This window comes from Acanthochromis polyacanthus, chromosome 1 (assembly GCF_021347895.1).
Source record: "Acanthochromis polyacanthus isolate Apoly-LR-REF ecotype Palm Island chromosome 1, KAUST_Apoly_ChrSc, whole genome shotgun sequence".
Lineage (NCBI taxonomy): Eukaryota > Metazoa > Chordata > Actinopteri > Pomacentridae > Acanthochromis > Acanthochromis polyacanthus.
In genome coordinates this window covers 33619030-33638366 of record NC_067113.1, presented here as the reverse complement: position 1 = coordinate 33638366, position 19337 = coordinate 33619030, and the positions used below count along the sequence as shown (strand labels likewise).

General features: G+C 41.1%; 1 protein-coding gene across 1 annotated transcript in view; it reads right to left on the bottom strand.

The window, feature by feature from the left end:
* LOC110955894 (NLR family CARD domain-containing protein 3-like) overlaps window positions 1–16914 on the bottom strand; it is a 29666-nt gene extending 12752 nt beyond the window's left edge. Inside the window, exons 1-18 of the mRNA XM_051957823.1 lie at window positions 16828–16914; window positions 16310–16411; window positions 15107–15170; window positions 14678–14776; window positions 12916–12996; window positions 12057–12167; window positions 11861–11962; window positions 10182–10262; window positions 9223–9333; window positions 9027–9128; window positions 8247–8354; window positions 7955–8068; window positions 7729–7836; window positions 5554–5667; window positions 3849–3915; window positions 3456–3684; window positions 1563–3363; window positions 1278–1451 (exon numbers count right to left, since the gene is read on the bottom strand). Of these exons, the coding sequence (XP_051813783.1) occupies window positions 1278–1451; window positions 1563–3363; window positions 3456–3684; window positions 3849–3915; window positions 5554–5667; window positions 7729–7836; window positions 7955–8068; window positions 8247–8354; window positions 9027–9128; window positions 9223–9333; window positions 10182–10262; window positions 11861–11962; window positions 12057–12167; window positions 12916–12996; window positions 14678–14776; window positions 15107–15135 (3431 nt within the window). The 5' untranslated portion in view covers window positions 15136–15170; window positions 16310–16411; window positions 16828–16914. The remainder of the gene's footprint in view (window positions 1–1277; window positions 1452–1562; window positions 3364–3455; window positions 3685–3848; window positions 3916–5553; window positions 5668–7728; window positions 7837–7954; window positions 8069–8246; window positions 8355–9026; window positions 9129–9222; window positions 9334–10181; window positions 10263–11860; window positions 11963–12056; window positions 12168–12915; window positions 12997–14677; window positions 14777–15106; window positions 15171–16309; window positions 16412–16827) is intronic.
* Between the last annotated feature and the right edge of the window lie 2423 nt (window positions 16915–19337).

Here is a 19337-nt window from a genome sequence, read left to right as displayed (position 1 = left end):
ACTGTCACATGTCTCATCTCAGCCAATCAGAAAAAAGGATTCGGACTAACCCCGGGAAGGCGTACAACAAGGAGGACAAGGAGAGGGCGACTGAAGAGTTGAAACATCATTTTAAATAGAAAGATACCAAATTTTTTTAATAAAAATATCATATGTACTTTTTTAATTAAAATGTTGAAATAAACTGAAGCAATATTGAACATCATTTTTGGCCTCAAAATGCACCAGAACGCAGGAAAAGGATTCCATTTTTTCAAGATTTCGTGCGCCGCAGTACAGATACTGAAAAAGTGTGGCTAAACAAAATTCTAGCACTTTAGCCACAGTGGCTTGAGACAAATTTTCCCTAGTGCAAGCACAGGAATGCATGGAGTAAGAAATTATGAACAAGCCATGCAAGAGTTGTCATAGTTCTCAAAGTCAAAGTTATTTTTTTATTTTAATTTTATTTTTAAAAAAACCCCAAAAAACAGATGGGAGTAGAGGCAGTGACCGACAGGAGAGAAGTCGTTTACAGCTCTGTCTTGTTGAATGCACCACATATCTACGTTATGAAACAAGTTCACCAAGTAACTTTAAATATCATAAAAACAAAAACAGAGGCGAGCTGAAGAATACTGAGAAGTACTGTTAGCACCGTTAGCTAGAGTCATGCCAAGCAAGCACAGAGAGATCGCGTTGTCACTGTCTGAGTAAAAGCGAAAGACGTCGCTTCTCTAGTGAGAGCCAGTGTGTGTAGGAGGAGCGGGCGCTGTGTGTGACTGGCCAATCACAGAGCGTGAGGGAGTGAAGACAGTAGTTGTTGCCCAATGGGGAATTCCCATCAGCACGATTCTGAATACTGGCCAAATTTGTGAAATATTGTCCTATATTTTTTAGCAAATATGTTTGTTAATGGAAACATTTTTCTTTCATTTAGGGCTGGTGTTCAGACAAAGCTATTTATTGTCATGCAATTGTATTTGCTAAGATCATTCATGTTTTCATTAAAGAATGGAGCACATTTTACAAATTCTGCCAGGGTATGTAAACTTATGAGCACAACTGTATATGAGGTAGAAAATTTTAAAGGCTCAATTTACCCCAAGTTGAGACAAAAAAACACTTTGTCTTGGAAAGCCATATGTTAAAAAATTAATTTAGATTTATGTACATATTTTATCTTTAGACATCACTGTCATGCCTCCACATAAGAGCATCTCATAAAAAATGACTCATTTTACACCCCCACCCCCCCACACATCCTCTGTATAAAAAAGAAAAGAAGTGTCGCTCACCTGAGAGCTTCCAGTCGACAATCTGAACTCTCCAGTGCAACCGAGAGCTGCTCCACTCCTGAATCCTGCAGGTTGTTGTAACTCATGTCCAGCTCTCTCAGGTTAGAGGATGGACAGGTGAGAACAGAGGCCAGGGCTTCACAGCTTCTCTTTGACAGATTACAGCTGCTCATCCTTCAGCAGAAATGACAGAAAACAATGAATAATTTCTGGTCACCTCCTTATTCAGAGACTTCTGTATTAAAATACTGTACATTCAATCAACCCAACTAGCTATACACCTACACAGATTTTCTGGATGCTTTGACGACAGGCAGCAGCCTCAGCAGACCCAGCTCTGAAGCAGAGTATTTCCTCAGGTCGAACACATCCAGATCTTGTCCTGACGACAGTAAGATGAAGACCAGAGCTGACCACTGAGCAGGAGACAGTTTCTCTGCAGAAAGTCTTCCTGAGCTCAGGTGCTGCTGGATCTCCTGCTCCAGGGAGTGATCGTTCAGCTCATTCAGACAGTAGAACAGGTTGATGTTTCTCTCTGCAGACAGATTCTCTCCAGTCTTCTGCTTGATGTACCGAATCGTTTCCTGATTGGTCTGCTCTGCCCGTCCTGATCCTGTCAGCAGGCCTTCGAGAAGAATCTGATTGGCCTCCAAAGACAGACCCAGAAGGAAGCGGAGGAACAGGTCCAGGTGACCGTTTGGACTCTTCAGGGCCTCGTTCACTGCACTCTGGTGAAGCTGTGTTAGTTTAGATTTGACAGGCTTTGTGGTAGATGTCTGGTGTACGGTTCCTTCTTTGTCCAGCAGGTTGATTCCAGAGTTGATGAAGGTCAGATGGACATGAAGAGCAGCCAGAAACTCATGAACACTCAGATGGACGAAGCAGAACACCTTGTCCTGGTACAGTCCTCTCTCCTCTTTAAAGATCTGTGTGAACACTCCTGAGTATGTTGAGGCTGCTGTCATATCGATGCCACACTCTGTCAGGTCGGACTCATAGAAGATCAGGTTTCCTCTCTGCAGCTGCTCAAAAGCCAGTTTTCCCAGAGACTCAATCATCTTCCTGCTGTCTGGACTCCAGGGTGGATCTGTCTCAGCTCCTCCATCATACTTGACCTTCTTGACTTTGGCCTGAACCACCAGGTGGTGGATGTACATCTCAGTCAGGGTTCTGGGCAGATCTCCTCCCTCTCTGCTTCTCAGCAGCTCCTCCAGAACTGTAGCAGTGATCCAGCAGAACACTGGGATGTGGCACATGATGTGGAGGCTTCGTGATGTCTTCATGTGGGAGATGATCCTGATGGCCTGCTCCTCATCTCTGGATCTCTTCCTGAAGTACTCCTCCTTCTGTGGATCGGTGAACCCTCTGACCTCCGTGACCATGTCCACACAGTCAGCAGGGATCTGATTGGCTGCTGCAGGTCGTGTGGTTATCCAGAGGTGAGCAGAGGGAAGCAGCTTCCCCCTGATCAGGTTTGTCAGCAGCACATCCACTGAGGTGGACTCTGTAACATCAGTCAGGATCTCATTGTTGTGGAAGTCCAGAGGAAGGCGACACTCATCCAGACCGTCAAAGATGAACACAACGTGGAAGTCTTCAAAGCTGCAGATTCCTTCTGCTTTGGTTTCACTGAAGAAGTGATGAACAAGTTCCACCAAGCTGAACTTTCTGTCTTTCAGCACATTCAGCTCTCTGAAGGTGAATGGAAAAGTGAACTGTACATTGCGGTTGGCTTTGTCTTCAGCCCAGTCCAGAGTGAACTTCCGTGTTAGGACTGTTTTCCCGATGCCAGCTACTCCCTGTGTCATCACTGTTCTGATTGGTCGATCCCTTTCAGGTGTGTGTTTAAAGACATCCTGACATCTGATGGTTGTTTCTGCTCCGTTTGTTTTCCTGGACACTGTTTCAATGTGTCTGATCTCATGTTCATCATTGATGCCCCTGGCTCCTCCCTCTGTGATGTGGAGCTCCGTGTAGATCTGATTTAGAAGAGTTGGGTTTCCTGCTTTGGCGATGCCCTCAAACAAACACTGGAATTTCTTCTTCAGATTTCTTTTGACTTTGTATTGACAGAAGGAAGATAATTCTGATTGAGGAAACAAAAAGACAACAAAAGAAATTTGAAATTCATCCATGTCCCATTTCCTCTTTTTAAAGGTTTAAAAAAACTCCTCTTACTGGTCCGGAGAGCGTCAGCCAGCTTCTCCTGCTTCATCATCTTCAGGAAGTCCAGCACGATCTTCAGAAATGCCTCAGAGCGGATACTCCTCTGCTGCTCTTCCTCACCAGGCAGCACTTCTTCATCCTCCCTCTGTCTCTTCACAGACCGAGCATGTTTTGGTCTCAGAGTTGCCCGGAGCAAATTCAGCTCCTTGTCCACATAAGTGTGAATGTTATCCTTGAGCAGCTAGAACAAAAATAAAAAAGTTCTGAACTTGTAAGCAGCTCATGGAAAAAAAGAGAATTTCCACTTTGTACAGAGTGCAGACTCTCTGGTCTAAAATGTACAGCATTAATATCATTTTTATACATCTGTGGCAGAAGAAAAAGGTGTGCAGCACATTTACAGACCTTAAACACAGAGTCCAGGTTTGCTTGATCCTGTCCAGCTGCACCTTCTGATCTCTCCTGGTCAGTGCTGTTGAGGACATTTTAGTTCCTATTATATCTTGATTTGCACAGAAATTGCAAAGTAAAATCAACTGTAAGCTCTTCTGGTTATATGGTAATCATTTATTACCTCTGCCAGGAGGTTATGTAATCACCGGAGTTTGTTTGTCTGTCCGTCTGTGTGTCTGTCTGTCTGTGTGTCTGTCCGTCTGTCCGTCTGTCCGTGTGTGTGTGTGTGTGTGTGTGTGTGTGTGTGTGTGTGTGTGTGTGTGTGTGTGTGTCTGTTTGTCTGTTAACAGCATAACTCAAAAAGTCATGGACGGATTTTCACCAAATTTTTACAGGATGTCCGGAAGAGCAAGAGTAAGAATCGATTAGATTTTGGAGGTGATCCGAATCACTGTCTGGATCCAGGAATTTTTTGAAGGTCGAAGGACAATGGAGAGATGGCTGCCAGGCCATCTCTCCATTGGACAGACAGAGGTCGCTGCAACGATCCCGGGCGACGGCCGAATCCCCCGCGACAGGTCGGGACTGACGAAATGAAGCGGCAGCGACGCGTGCGGTACCGTCACACGCGCGCGCAACGGTACCGTCACGTGCGTGCGGCGGCGCCGCGTGCGTCGCTGCAACGATCCCGGGCGACGGCTGAATCCCCCGCGGCCGCTTCGGGCTGCCCGGGCGAGTCGGGACCGACGAAACGAAGCGGCGGCGACGCGTACGGTACCGTCACACACGCGCGCAACTGTAGTGCGTGCGGCGGCGCCGCGTGCAAAACACTGTGCTGTTACACTGTACATGCATGTTATGCTTTCTGCACAAACTGTTGAAACTCAATACTATCCGTCCATGACTTTTTGAGTTATGCTGTTAACAGACAGACGGACAGACAGACAGATGGCCTGGCGGAGGTCTGCGCTCTCCGAGTGCTTTTCTCGTTCACAATTAGTTGCTTCTATGTTTATTTTCAGAGAAAAAAAACATTTCAATGTTTTCAGGTGGGGCTGGTCACTGCTTAATAAGGGGCGGCATTGCTCAGTGGGTAGAGTGGCTGTCTCACAACCGGAGGGTTGCAGTTCGATCCCCCGGCTCATCGTGGTCATGTCGAGGTGTCCCTGAGCAAGACACCGAACCCCTAATTGCTCCTGATGGGTCGTGGTTAGCACGTTGCATGGCAGCTTCCGCCATCAGTGTGTGAATATGATGTATAATGTAAAGCGCTATATAAATACAACCATTTACCATTTTAATAATGTGAGATGTGTCTGTCAAACTTTAAGCCTCCTCAGGTACGGAGTTTCAGTCTGAAGAGGCTCTTCTGCTGGTTAATAAACTCAGATCAAAGACTTCTACAAACAGCCGGAAGCAACAAATGAATTCAGCTCCTGTTAAAGTTTTGAGGTCTGTGTGTCATCTCCTTAAACTAAAGACATGCAAACTTTGCTGTTTGTCCTCTCTCTGATGTTTGTGGACGGACTGCTACTTCAGCATATGTGAACTTATACTTTCACTGTTAAAGTCACCTAATGCTGCTTCTACTTGCACTCGAACACCGTAGTGGATATCAGCATTTCAGTGAATGAATGTGACCTTTTCAAAGAAAAAGGATAAATATGCAATTAAAATCAAGCATCTCAGACTGAGGGAGTACTTTGTTAATCCTCACCTGTGACCAGCAGAACGGCGTCCATCTTTGAATACCACATGCAAATCTTTGGATTCATTACTCCGCATGGACCAACAGCTTAGTGCAGAAGATTTTGCTTTTCTCAACGTTTTCCTGAAAGAAATAGAAAATCATTTAAACATTAAACCAAGACTGAAGCATTATAGATTCAAATATCTCCCTGTACATTGTAGGAAGCCCTCAGCTGTGATTCTTTGACTGTATATACACCAATCAGGCATAATACTATGACCACCTGCCTAATATTGTGTTGGCCCCCTCTTCCAGACCCAGCTCATGGATTCCACTAGAATCTGAAGGTGTGCTGGTATCTTGCACCACGATGTTAGCAGCAGATCCTGTAAGTCCAGGAACTTGACGGGTGGGACCTCCATGTATCAGACTTAGATCCCACAGACGCTGGATTGGATTGAGATCTGGAGAATTTGGAGGCCAAGTCAACACCTCAAACTGGTTGTTGTGCTCCTCAAACCATTCCTGGACCATGCTTGTTTTACAGCATGGCACATTATCCTACATCATGGAAAACTGTTTCCATGAAAGGGTGTACATGATATGAAAGGACCCAAGGTTTTCCAGCAGAAAGTTGCCCAAAGCATCACACCGCCTCCCTCGGCTTGTCTTCTTCCCATACTGCATCCTGGTGCCATGTGTTCTCCAGATAAGCGACGCACCCAGCCAGCCACATGATGTAAAAGAAAATGTGATTCATCAGACCTGGCAACCTTTTCCATCGCTCTGTGGTCCAGTTCGGATGCTCATTGTTGATTTTTTTGGTGGTGCACAGGATCAGCATGAACATCCTGACTGGTCTGCAGCTATGCAGCTTCATATGCAACAAACTGATGCACTGTGTATTCTGACACCTTTCTATCAAAACCAGAACTGACTTCTTTAGCAATTTGAGCAACAGTAGCTCATCTGATCAGACCACACGGAGTGCCTTTGCTTCCCACATGCATCAGTGAGCCTTGGCCACTCTGTCGCCAGTTCACCACTGTTCCTTCCTTGGACGACTTTTTTATAGATACTAACCACTGCAGACCAGGAACATCCCACAAGAACTGCAGTTGGTCAAACTCGCGACAATCCTTATACTTGCCCATTTTTCCTGCTTCTGACACATCAACTTTGAGGACAAACTGTTCACTTCCTGCCTAATAAATCCAACCCACTAACAGGTACCAGGATGAAGAGATGATCAGAGATCTCACTGAGATTATTTCATCTACGTGTCTAATATTGCAGATTCTGAATCAATATCATGATGAGTGGAAATTTCAGGCTTTTATCTTTAACTGTTCCTCAGGTGTTGTTCAAAAAGCCTCAAATTTCAATGTGAGGGAAAAAAAACCTGCTGAAAGTGGGTCGATGTGCAATTTAAAATAAAACAATTATCTTGGAAACTACTTGATGTATCGCTTCAACATTTCGCAGAGACCATTTAAATATCCAAGTTGATGATGAAAAATTTTCAGGCAAATCAGAGACAGTGGATCAGAAGGTCCCCAATGATTTGAGATGGACTCAGCAGATCCTGAGGTGGACAGCTGGGAACCTTTTACTGATTTGGTCCACTATTTACAGAATGACTGTTTTTGATTTTTAACAGATTTGCCAAAACACTTCTCAAACATGAATTTCCCTTGTTGTCATAGAACACTGAGTGAGGACTGATGGGAAAAGCAATCATTTTGTCCATTTAAAATTAAATCTACAACACAACAAAGCATGTCTTCACTGCATGGTCCTGTCGCCGGTTCACTACTGTTTGTTCCTTAAATCACTTGATAGATACTGACCACTGCAGACCGGGAACACGCCCCAGGACCTGCAGTTTTGGAGATGCTCTGACCCAGCTGTCTAGCCAGCACAGGCTGGTCGTTGCCAGACTTGCTCCAATCCTTACACTCGCCCATTGTTTCTGCTTCCAACACATCAACTTTGAGGACAAAATGTTCACTTGCACACTAATACATCCAAGCCACTACCAGAGCCATGATGAAGAGATAATCAGTGTTATTTACTTCAGTGGTCAGAATGTTACGCCTGATCGGTGTATAAATGAAAAGGAGATTTGGTATAAAGAAAAATAGATGCAAAGAAAAACTTTCTGTAGACAGAAACCAAAGTTAGATTCTGATAAAGACTTACTTCTTTATACGTCTGTCTTTGAAATTGATGGAGAGGGCTTTTGATCTGTTGCTCTTCATGGACAAGAAGTTGCATTCAGCTGAACTAGATTTTTTCATAGAAACTCTGCTGAACAAGAGAGGACAGACACCAGGACGGGAAACTAACTTGTTAATCTTCCATTCTCATATGCTGCCACCATCAGTGCGAGCTGAATGTTTCTGTTCATATCTCTGTTAATCCTCACCTATGACCAGCAGAACGGCGTCCGTCTTTGAATACCACATGCAAATCTTTGGATTCATCACTCTTCATGGAACAACTGCTAGGGGCAGAAGAGTTTGCTCTTCTCAACTTGTTCCTGAAAGAAACAGAAAATCATATCAACTGTAAACCAAGACTGAAGCTTTAATTATTCAAATATCTCCTGCACACAGTAGTAAGCCCTCAGCTGTGATTCTTTGCCACTGTGTGTTTGGTTTGGACAAACACTTTCACTGTCCAAACTTTTGACTGGTTAAGATTGTCATAAAACTTGCTTCTTGTGATGTCTGTCTTTGAAATTGATGGGGGCGACTCTTGACATGTTGCTCTTCATGGACACGAAGCTGCATTCAGGAGAATTTGATCTTTTCATTGAAACTCTGCTGAAAAAGAGAGGACAGACACCAGGATGGGAGGATGAGAAAGAGAAATGAAAGATTGGACTTTTTATGCCAGCTTTAATTTTTTTCCCCATATTTCAGTTCAACCATAATTAGAGATAATCTAATGGTCCAATATTGCAGATGCTGAATCAATGTCATGATGAGGCAATTTCTGTTTTTTGTCTTCAACAGTTCCGGAGACATTGTTGTTCAAACAGCCTCAAATTTTGATGTGCAAAAAACCTCCTGAAAGTGGGTTGAAGGGCAATTTTTTCAGCCTTTATTATAGAGGACAGTGGAGAGAAACAGGAAACATGGGGAGAAGAGTGGGAGAAGGACATGCAGCAAATGGCCACAGGTCGGACTCAAACCTATGGCCACAACGTTGGGGACTATAGTCCACGTTTAAAAATCACCAGCTCAACCTGTTCAGCTTCCAGTGCACCCAAAGAGCAACTTTAAAAAAAAATCCTTAATCCAGTTATTGCTAAATTCAGCACCAATACAGCTTGCCAAGAAAGTTTTAAAGAAAATCAACTTGTAAGTTCTCAACAGCTGCTGAAATTCACAAAATGGCTGTTTTTGATTTTCAACAGATTAAACATGAATTCACTTTGTCGTCATAGAATATTAAGTGAGGACTGAAGGGAAAAGTGATCAATTCATCCTCACCTTTCATCATAAACAGGAGGACGATGTCCGACATCAAAGAAATACGGATTTTGAATCCAGTCATTGTTGAATTCAGCACCGCTGTAGCTTTCCATGTAGGCGCTGAAAAAACATCAAATTGTAAGTTCTCGCCAGCTGCTGAAATAAGTGCATTAAAAACAAGTCATTCTGTTTTCTTCATACAGGTAATCCTCACCCTTGACCAGCATGGTCTCCATCTTTGAACATCAAAGGCAGATCTTTGGAGTGGTCACTCCTCATGGACACACCGCTGGGCACAGGAGAGGCTCGGTGTTTCTGCCTTTTCCTGAAACAAACTCGGGACGTAATTCACACTCACACAGCAGATCAACACAGAATCACATGTAGTTAGTTATACCTCTTCCTGGATTTTTAAGACTAGATAAACTGAAGAGCTCTCCAGGTGAAAGGATTCCACTAAATGTCAGCTCTGTGTAAACGTAAGCTGCAGTTCAGCAGTTCCGAAACATCTCTCCAGTTTCATCATGTGACTGTTGGTTGCAGCTCAGTCAGTTATGGCTTCATAGTTATATTAAAGAAAGCAGAATTTGGGGATTTTTTACACAATATGATAAAAGCAAACTGTTTTTTTTTTGGCAATATATATTTTTTTTAAATCACAGGTGAGTTCTTGAAGGACAACTGGAGAGTTAAAAATCATCATTTGTTTTCTACTTTTGCCGTTTCTAACTGATGAATTGTGGGGGTTTTGGTAATATTTTCGTGAAGACAACATGCATTTCAAACCTGTCGACAGGTTTTGGGGTTCAGAGGAGACCCTGGTGTAATCAAGGCCTTGCTAATATTCAATGCTGAATGTCCAGAATAATAAAAATAGGCATAATGTCTTCTTCTCTGCACTTCTGTTTGCTAACAACAAAACTGAGGATCACAGCATGTACAAGCATCTGGTAAAGAGTGAATAAAGGGCCCAGTTTATTCATGTTTGTCTGGTTGGACAGCTTCTACAGACTATTTACCTACTGCTGGATGCTGCCACTGAAGCATCAGAGAAGTTCACTACAATCCATTCTTTCCTCTTATTGCTCTCCTATGCTTTCACATAATTTTATTCATGTTCATGTTTCAATGATGTTCGTGTAATAAAACACGAGTGTGACATGTTTGACTCACCTGTGAAGAGAATAACCGCGATGAGATGGAACGTCATCCTCCAAATCCGGCTCTGAAGTGGAATACATGCTGTAGACCATCCTGCAGCAATAGCAGTGGCATTTTATAAATTGATACCCAAAAATAATACAAAAGAAGCTACGGGCTTCATGTGCTACTGTTGGTCATTTCAGTTAAAAAGAGCCTGAAAAAGAAATGTGTTTTTGTTGTTTCTGAGAAGATGAAGCATCTGGAGCAAATGACTGCTTCAAATAAACTGAATAATTAAAAATAATACAAAATCAAATTTAATATGAAGCAACAGCACTTTCTCCCACAGATAGTGTACTGAAATTGTTTGAGATTATTTCATCTAGTTATCTAATATTGCAGATTCTGAATCAATATGATGAGTGGAAATTTCAGGCTTTTATCTTTAATACTTCCTCAGATGTTGTTCAAAAAGCCTCAAATGTCAATGTGAGGAAAAAAAACCTGCTAAAAGTGGGTCGATGTAGCCTAGCTGCGCTAGACAACCCACGGCAACAAATTTAATTCTCTGCCAGGGTGGGTCTAGTTACCCTCGGTAAGCCTCGAACTTGGATGCTCCTAAAACTGGCCGGACGAATCATCATGAAGTGTAGAGTCAGAAGGCGGGCGTAACTAAGTGACGACAGAGGCGTGACGATTCTGACAGAAACAACCGGAAACAACTAGCCTAGCCGCGCTAGACCACCCACGGCAACGAATTTAATTCTCTGCCAGGGTCGACAACAAAAACGACAACAGTCGTTGAGCTCCATTAGCACCGACTCTGAATAATCTTTCTGTTAACATGTCTGTAATATATTTGAGCTTCACCCATTGACTGTATAAATAAGGCTTCACCGAACTACCGCATCCTCTGATTTCCGGCGCTCTAGGAGCCTATTTGTTGCGCTGATTGGTTGTATACCCACCCAATTGCTGCAGAGTGATTTGATAGACAACCTTTTAGCCCGCCTCCCTCCCTGTCAAGAGTTCCTAGACCCTTGCGTCTTCAGAGCATGGGTCTAGCACGGCTAGGCTAGGGTCAATGGGCAATTTAAAAAAAAAAAATCTTGGAAACTACTTGAGGTATCACTTCAAAATTGCAAAGATACCATGTTAAATATCCAAAGTTTATGATGAAAAAGTTTCAGACAAATCAAAGACAGTGGAGTAGAAAGTCCCCAATGATTTGAAATAAACTCAGCAGATTCTGAGGTGGACAGCTGGGAACCTTTTACTGATTTGGTTGATTATTTACGGAATGACTGTTTTGTTTTTAACAGATTTGTGAAAAAACTGTTCAAACATGAATTAATTTTGTTGTCATAGAATAAAAAGCAATGACTGAAGGAAAAAGCGATCATTTCATCCATTTAAGATTAAATCTACAACACAACAAAGTGGTTAAAGGGGCCTGAATACTTTGAAACAAATGTGCATTGAACAGGTGAGACTTCATGTTCTTCACTGTGTGGAAATGTTTGAAAAATGTAAATGTTAACACGGACATCTGTAAATTCATTTAGGACTTGTTTCATCTCATCTTTGATCAATGAGGCCTCTGGACAGCATGCCAACAATATTACCGTCTGCTGTTAATTCAGACTGAAGCTCAGTTCCCAGCTGTGTGACTCAGACGCCACATGATGAAAAAGGATTCAAATGCTTACAATTCATCCTTAGCATCAGGACAATTCCAGGGACTGTCCAAATACGGATTTTGAATCCAGTCATTGTTGAATTCAGCACCGCTGTAGCTTTCCATGTAGGCGCTGAAAAAACATCAAATTGTAAGTTCTCGCCAGCTGCTGAAATAAGTGCATTAAAAACAAGTCATTCTGTTTTCTTCATACAGGTAATCCTCACCCTTGACCAGCATGGTCTCCATCTTTGAACATCAAAGGCAGATCTTTGGAGTGGTCACTCCTCATGGACACACCGCTGGGCACAGGAGAGGCTCGGTGTTTCTGCCTTTTCCTGAAACAAACTCGGGACGTAATTCACACTCACACAGCAGATCAACACAGAATCACATGTAGTTAGTTATACCTCTTCCTGGATTTTTAAGACTAGATAAACTGAAGAGCTCTCCAGGTGAAAGGCTTCCACTAAATGTCAGCTCTGTGTAAACGTAAGCTGCAGTTCAGCTGAAACATCTCTCCAGTTTCATCATGTGACTGTTGGTTGCAGCTCAGTCAGTTATGGCTTCATAGTTATATTAAAGAAAGCAGAATTTGGGGATTTTTTACACAATATGATAAAAGCAAACTTCTAACTGATGAATTGTGGGGGTTTTGGTAATATTTTCGTGAAGACAACATGCATTTCAAACCTGTCGACAGGTTTTGGGGTTCAGAGGAGACCCTGGTGTAATCAAGGCCTTGCTAATATTCAATGCTGAATGTCCAGAATAATAAAAATAGGCATAATGTCTTCTTCTCTGCACTTCTGTTTGCTAACAACAAAACTGAGGATCACAGCATGTACAAGCATCTGGTAAAGAGTGAATAAAGGGCCCAGTTTATTCATGTTTGTCTGGTTGGACAGCTTCTACAGACTATTTACCTACTGCTGGATGCTGCCACTGAAGCATCAGAGAAGTTCACTACAATCCATTGTTCCGTTTTATTTTTCTCCTCTGCGAGCGGACGGGCGGATGCTTTATTAATCCCGAGGGGATTTCAAGTTTTTCTGATAAAACACGAGTGTGACATGTTTGACTCACCTGTGATTAGAATAACCATGAAGAGATGGAACGTCATCCTCCAAATCCACCTCTGAAGAGGAATACATGCTGTAGACCATCCTGCAGCAAGTAATAACGGCATTTTATAAATTAATATTCAGAAATAATACAAAAGAAGCTACGGGCTTAATGTTTTACTGTTGGTCATTTCAGTCAAAAAGAGCCTTAAAAAGAAATGTGTTTTTGCAATACAATGAGCTACAGCTAAATAGTGACAGGCAGAACTGTTACTGGCATCAAGCAGGCCTGGTGTATTGAACGATCTCAATCATCACTAAAACTTCACATTTTCAGCGAGTAGGATGCTGCTCGAAGGTTGTCGTTTCCCATGGTGAAAACAATAACATGCAGACAGTAGAAGGAACAGTGTTGCAGAAATGGCAAGTTTGTACCAGCAGTCCACATCTGCTGCTTCAGACTAATAACTGTGAGACTTCACCAGATTTTCCTGTGGTTAAAGTAATCAATCAAACTTTATTTATATAGCACTATTCATAGAATAAAAATGCAAAACAAAGTGCTTTACAACATTTAAAATATTAAAGTAAAAACAAGAAAACCCATCCCTCCCACCCTCAATATGTACATATATACACACATGCATACACACGCTCTCTCACCACCGAGAATAGGGAGAGATGGCGTGGCACTAAGGATCATGGAAAACACCTCCATTGGGATCTTCCACACTGGGAGGAGTCGCAGGCCATGACCGCTGGGAGTGTCAGCAACCAGACCCCCCCCCCCGCCCCCGACCCGAACTGACAGGCGGACCCCCACACCAAGGAGAAGAGCCCCCCAAACCAGCCGAGCCTAAAGGGGCCCGCAGACAGCACCCCCAGCAGCAGATCGGACACAGCCCCCAGTGTGGAGGATTTCCCTGAGGAAACACTGGAATTAAAAAAATAAAACTTTAAAGTACAAGATAAAAGGCCTGTTAGACAAGATAAAGTGAACAGTTAAGAGTAAAAATACATAAAACAAATAAATCATGATAAGAATGTAAGAAGAGTTTAAAAGGTCAGTTTAAAGCCTGATTAAAAAGATATGTCTTTAACCTTCTTTTAAAAACACTGACAGTCTCTGCAGTCCTGAGGTACTCCGGCAGGCTGTTCCACAAACAGGGGCCGTAGTGACTAAATGCTGCTTTGCCGTAGGTTTTGGTTTCTTGTGTCATTATAAGGCCGCTACCGGAGGACCTCAGGATCCGCGAAGGTCGATATGTTAAAAGAAGATCAGATAAATAAGAAGGCACAAGACCATTAAAACTTTTAAAAACTAGTAAAAGAATTTTAAAATTGATTCTGAAGCGAACAGGAAGGAAATGCAGCAACTTTAAAACTGGTGTAATGGGGTCCCGCCCTCTGGTCCTCGTCAGCATGCGTGCGGCTGAGTTTTGTAGTAACTGTAAATTTAAAATGCTCTTTTCGGGAAGATCAGGGAGCAGGACATTACGGTAAACTAAACGACAAGAGCTAAAAGCATGCATTAGCACCTCCGTGCTGGCCTGACAGAGAAACGGACGGACTCTGGCTATGTTCTTCTGATGATAAAAACCTATTTTTGTTACGTTTATAATATGTGAGATAAAATTCAGCTCAGGGTCAAAAAAAATCACACCTAGGATTTTTTTGGATTGTGCTGGTTTAAAATATTGTAGTGTGTCCATGTACAGAAATAAACATTTTGTAAATGCATGTTGCACATAAGAAAAAAAAAACTGTTTGTCCTGACTTCTCACCTCTGATCAGGGACATGTCGCCTCGCTTTGGACTGAGTATGACGATGATCCACTGACTGGTCATGGAAATCCCGGGAGGCTGGTCTTTTTAGCTTTTTCCTGAATAGTAAAAACAGTGTTAATGTTATCTTCTTCTGATCACAACACACACAGCAAAGAAACTACTGACAAATAGGGAGGCCTGGTTCAGGGTTGAGTGAGGCTTTTTTTTTTTTTTTGCTTACTATTGGCACAAATCTAAATTTGAGCTTTTCTAAATTAAAAAAAAATCTTAGTTAATGCTGGAAAATAAATTAAAAACTGACATTCCTACTGACAAACAGCAATTCCTCCTTTTCACAGGTCACTACAGTCCTCTGTCAGTGTCTTTAATTTTCTGTTCTTCAGGAGAATTAATGTTTAACTAATGCTAATATGATACTGACTTACTTCTTCCATGAAGAATGTTGTATTTCCATACTGAGTAGTGGGAATCTGGACTCTGATGCTGCTGCTGCAACAAAACACAAACAGTAACTCTAATATAAATGGTCAAGTGAGGAGTTCAAATGCAGAGCAAGCTCATCTCACACCTGTAGAGTCTGACAAAAGGAACAACAACAGGTACTATTAAGCTGTGTATAGATAGTGGATGTATATTTTTGACCAGGCAAATGCCATTGTTCCTTGAAGATGTATAATAAATCTATGAAAGAACCAAAATGCAGTATAGATTTTATGGACAAAAACACATGTGTTTCATTGATTCCTTCATAGAAAATTCAGAGGTATAAGAGTCACTGGAAACTCACATGACATACAAGGTCTCTACAAGTGGATGTAAACCTCTGTTCACAATTGGATATATTAAGTCTATTATGTTTACAACTAAATGTGCCTTTCTATTTTAATACACCTCTTTTTATATGCTGAATCTGCACGTTTACCTACAGCTGCAACTTGTAGGTACATTTTGCATGACTTTAAGCCACTTCATTCTAAGTTCAGCAATGAACAACATCCAGCTTAATGACAATGACAATAGAAGAATTCTATTCTATTTATTCTACTATACTATGGACATTAAAATCGTCTGAGAGTTACCTGACAGTCATGAAGCATTTTAAGCAGTAAATTTTCAAAAGACAGCAGTTTAGTGTATATAACACAATGTCTATTTGAGAGAATATTGTTGCATAGTCTAAGAATGAAGCTGCTAAAGCTGCTAATGTCAATACAAGTACAGTGCAGTTTAAGCAGTTATTTCTATAATGCTTCACTAAATGGAACTTTTATGTTATCCCTTTTCATTTTTGTCAGAGAAGACATTTTGATTTTTTTAAATATTTATTTATTGAAATCCTATTTGTTTATTAAAAGGTTGCAGCAGATTCTTTAGAAGTCTTACACTCCTACTTCGTAGATAATAATATGTCCCCTTAGGAAAACCACAGAGATTCACACAAACACATCACAAGTCACACTGATTGTACTTTATGAGGAACTTCATCTTCATCTCTTCTACTCGGCTTTAGAAATGGTTACTTTTATATCCTGAATGTGACGATGAAACACAGCACAGAAGAAAACTAGAATAATGTCATGAACTTCATCCATCATAAAACCAGAGGTCTCTGTTGGTCTCCATCTTACCTGGGGGTCCACAGATGCCCCGGGACGAGGCTGGTCCTCTGACCCCGACCTGCTGCTCCAGTCCCGGACTCAGACCGTCATAGAACACCTGCAGCAGTCCACCTGTAACGGCACGTCCCCGTTACTTACTAATACCGGACTGTGGTTAGGACAAGCTAAACACGCAGCTAGCTTAAAGCTTAGAGTCTGGCTGTCAGGAGCTAAACTTTAAGCTAGCTGTCTGTTAGCTTGTTTTATCAAGTTTTTAGCCAAACTTCCGTTTATTTAACCGACCGTCAGTTGAGTTAACCCCTTAGATTTAAAGTCATCCAACAACTTCCTGCGACTACATTTAGGTATTTTAACGGTTTTAACGAGTTGCGTCGACGTTAACGAGGCCTTAAATGCACCTGAACTTTCCGTCAACGGTGATAAAAAAAAAAAATACCCAAGCGCGAGACAGCCTCACGTTAGCGGTCGCTGAGTTAAGAAATGAGCTTTAAAAGTGCATAATTTCATATATGAAGTGTATAAAATACCTTTAGTTCACTTTCAGATGGAGAAAGCGCTGCAGAAAAGTGACGCTCCTACTTTATATCCGGAACTTTAATGGCTGCTGCGGTAACGACGCCCCCTTACTGTAACCATAGCAACCAGGAATCCCCAGGTCGACTCAATGGTTTGTATTTAACTGTTCAGTTATATTTTGGCACATTTTCCCCATCACGCATGAAAGTCTAAGCACTACTTAAAAGTACTGTTTTACCAGGATCAAATCAAATCATCACGATCTTTAAGTCAAATTTTTTGCACATGTGTAGGTTTGTTTTCTCTTTTGTCACTGAACATTTTGCATCTCTATGTGGACCTTTTCCCCACATCCCAACACTTATTGCTGCTTTTGTTCTGTCTTTTTGTGGAAATTTGGCATTTATTGAGATTGTTTTGCATCTTTAACATCATTTTTTAGGTGTTTTTGTAGTTTTGTAGTTGCAACATGTTTTACTTTTGCTGATCTGACATTTGCCATCTTCAAGGAAAACATGATGCATTTTTGACTTGCTCTGACATTCTGACTTCTCAGTTGTTTTCTCCCTTTACTATTTGACAGATTCAAAAGAACACAGAAGGAATTGTTATTATGAAGAGTTCTGCTATTTTCTCAGATACATAAAAAAAAAAAGATAAGATATTTTTGAACCTGGTCCTCACAGATAGAAAGATAAAGTGAAGCACAGACAATAGGTGAAAATAAAGAAACTACACACAAATAAACACTCAATCCTTTAATTATTTAGAGAAAAGAAGAAGCAACAACATTTAAGGGAGTAAATGTAGTGTTTCGCATTAATCCTTGTAAAAACATAAGAGAAGTGAGAAGTCATCCTCAGGAGGTCTGAGACGTTTCAATACTCTGCATCATGCTACTGAGTAATAGGAGCCTTTAGAGAAATATTAAATTACTGCACAATCATATCCCATTCATTTCTAAAAATAGCATTTTAATGAATATAATGAATTGCCTATTTGAGAGAATACTTGTTGCATAGTCTAAGAATGAAGGTGTTAATGTGAACACAAGTGCAGCGCAGTTAACACAGTTAACCCTCCTGTTATGCTGCAGATCAAATTACACAGTTTAAAGTAAACAAAAATAGTTTAAAGTATTTTTTCAGTATGAAATTTATTCTGCCTGGCTGTATAAGTATAATAACATAAAATGAAAATGGGGACAAATCCTCATGACTCATTTGTCTTGATTTTAAATCAGCAGGTCAATCTGACCCTGAACAGAAGAGGTCTCATGTTAATTTATAACATCACTCCATAAAAAGAAAAAAAATTAAATCTATTTCATGAAAAATTATTGTATTTTACATGCTATTTATTTCCAATCTACACTTAAAGTTTTAATATGCATTTTGTTAGGAAAAACAAGTGAATAATCCTTATTGAGCCATGATCTGTGAGATAACGAACAGCACTGCACTAAATGTTGATAGAAATGTTTGGTAGTGAGGTTAATAATGAAATATGAACAATCCGTTATTGTTTCTGACATTTCTGGATAATTAAACATGCCCGGAGTCAAACTGAACCATCATTGCTGTTCCCATCCAACAACTGTTTCACACTGCTGGAACGAAAATCAGCTAACTGATCCCTTGAACCTGCAGACATTGTCTCGAAGCTGATGTAGTCTAATAAGAGATTCCTAAACTGCTTATTGTTCAGATTGTTTTTGGCTTTCCAATTTATAAGGATAGTTTTCTTTGCGATGCATAAGCTGGCGAGAACCATACATACAGAGTTAGATCCTATGTTGATTTCACCTAGGCCACCTAATAGGCACAATGTGGGACTTGCAGTAATGTTGCATTTAAACCACAATGACAGGTCTTCACATACCTCAAGCCAGAACCTTTGCACAGGTGCGCAGGACCACATGGCATGGAGGTAACTGTCAGTCATGTTATCACTGCAGTGTGAGCAAATATCCGAATGGGACAGACCCATCCTGAACATCCTTTGTCCTGTAAAATGAACTCTGTGCAGAATTTTAAATTGTATAAGTTGCATATTTGAGTTCTTTGACATTTTAAAGGTATTTAAACATATTTGTCACCATGCATTTGATTAAGATTACTGTATAGGTCAGCTTCCCATGTCTTGAAGTCGGTATAAAATCCACGAATAGGTCGTTTTCAAGGAAATGCACCTCGCGATGCGCGTCCAATATTCCCTGTATTTCTCGTCATATTTTTATTTACAAATCGAATGTTAGCGATTTTTTGTACTGAAAGTGGCTAAAATTGACTGCAGCTTAAAGGGTTAGTCGAGTTCAGCAAGACATATATTTGTAGCTTTGTTTGAACAAAATGACAAATGCTTGGATTTCCTCTATATTTGATTAGATGTCAGAACGGAATAACAAATGATTGAAGAGTGCACGGATTGTTGTTATAGTTTATCAGATATTTGCTGTTTGATCAGTGACTATGCACTAATATTCCCACTCCTCAGCTCAGTGTGAAACATTTTTTTCGTC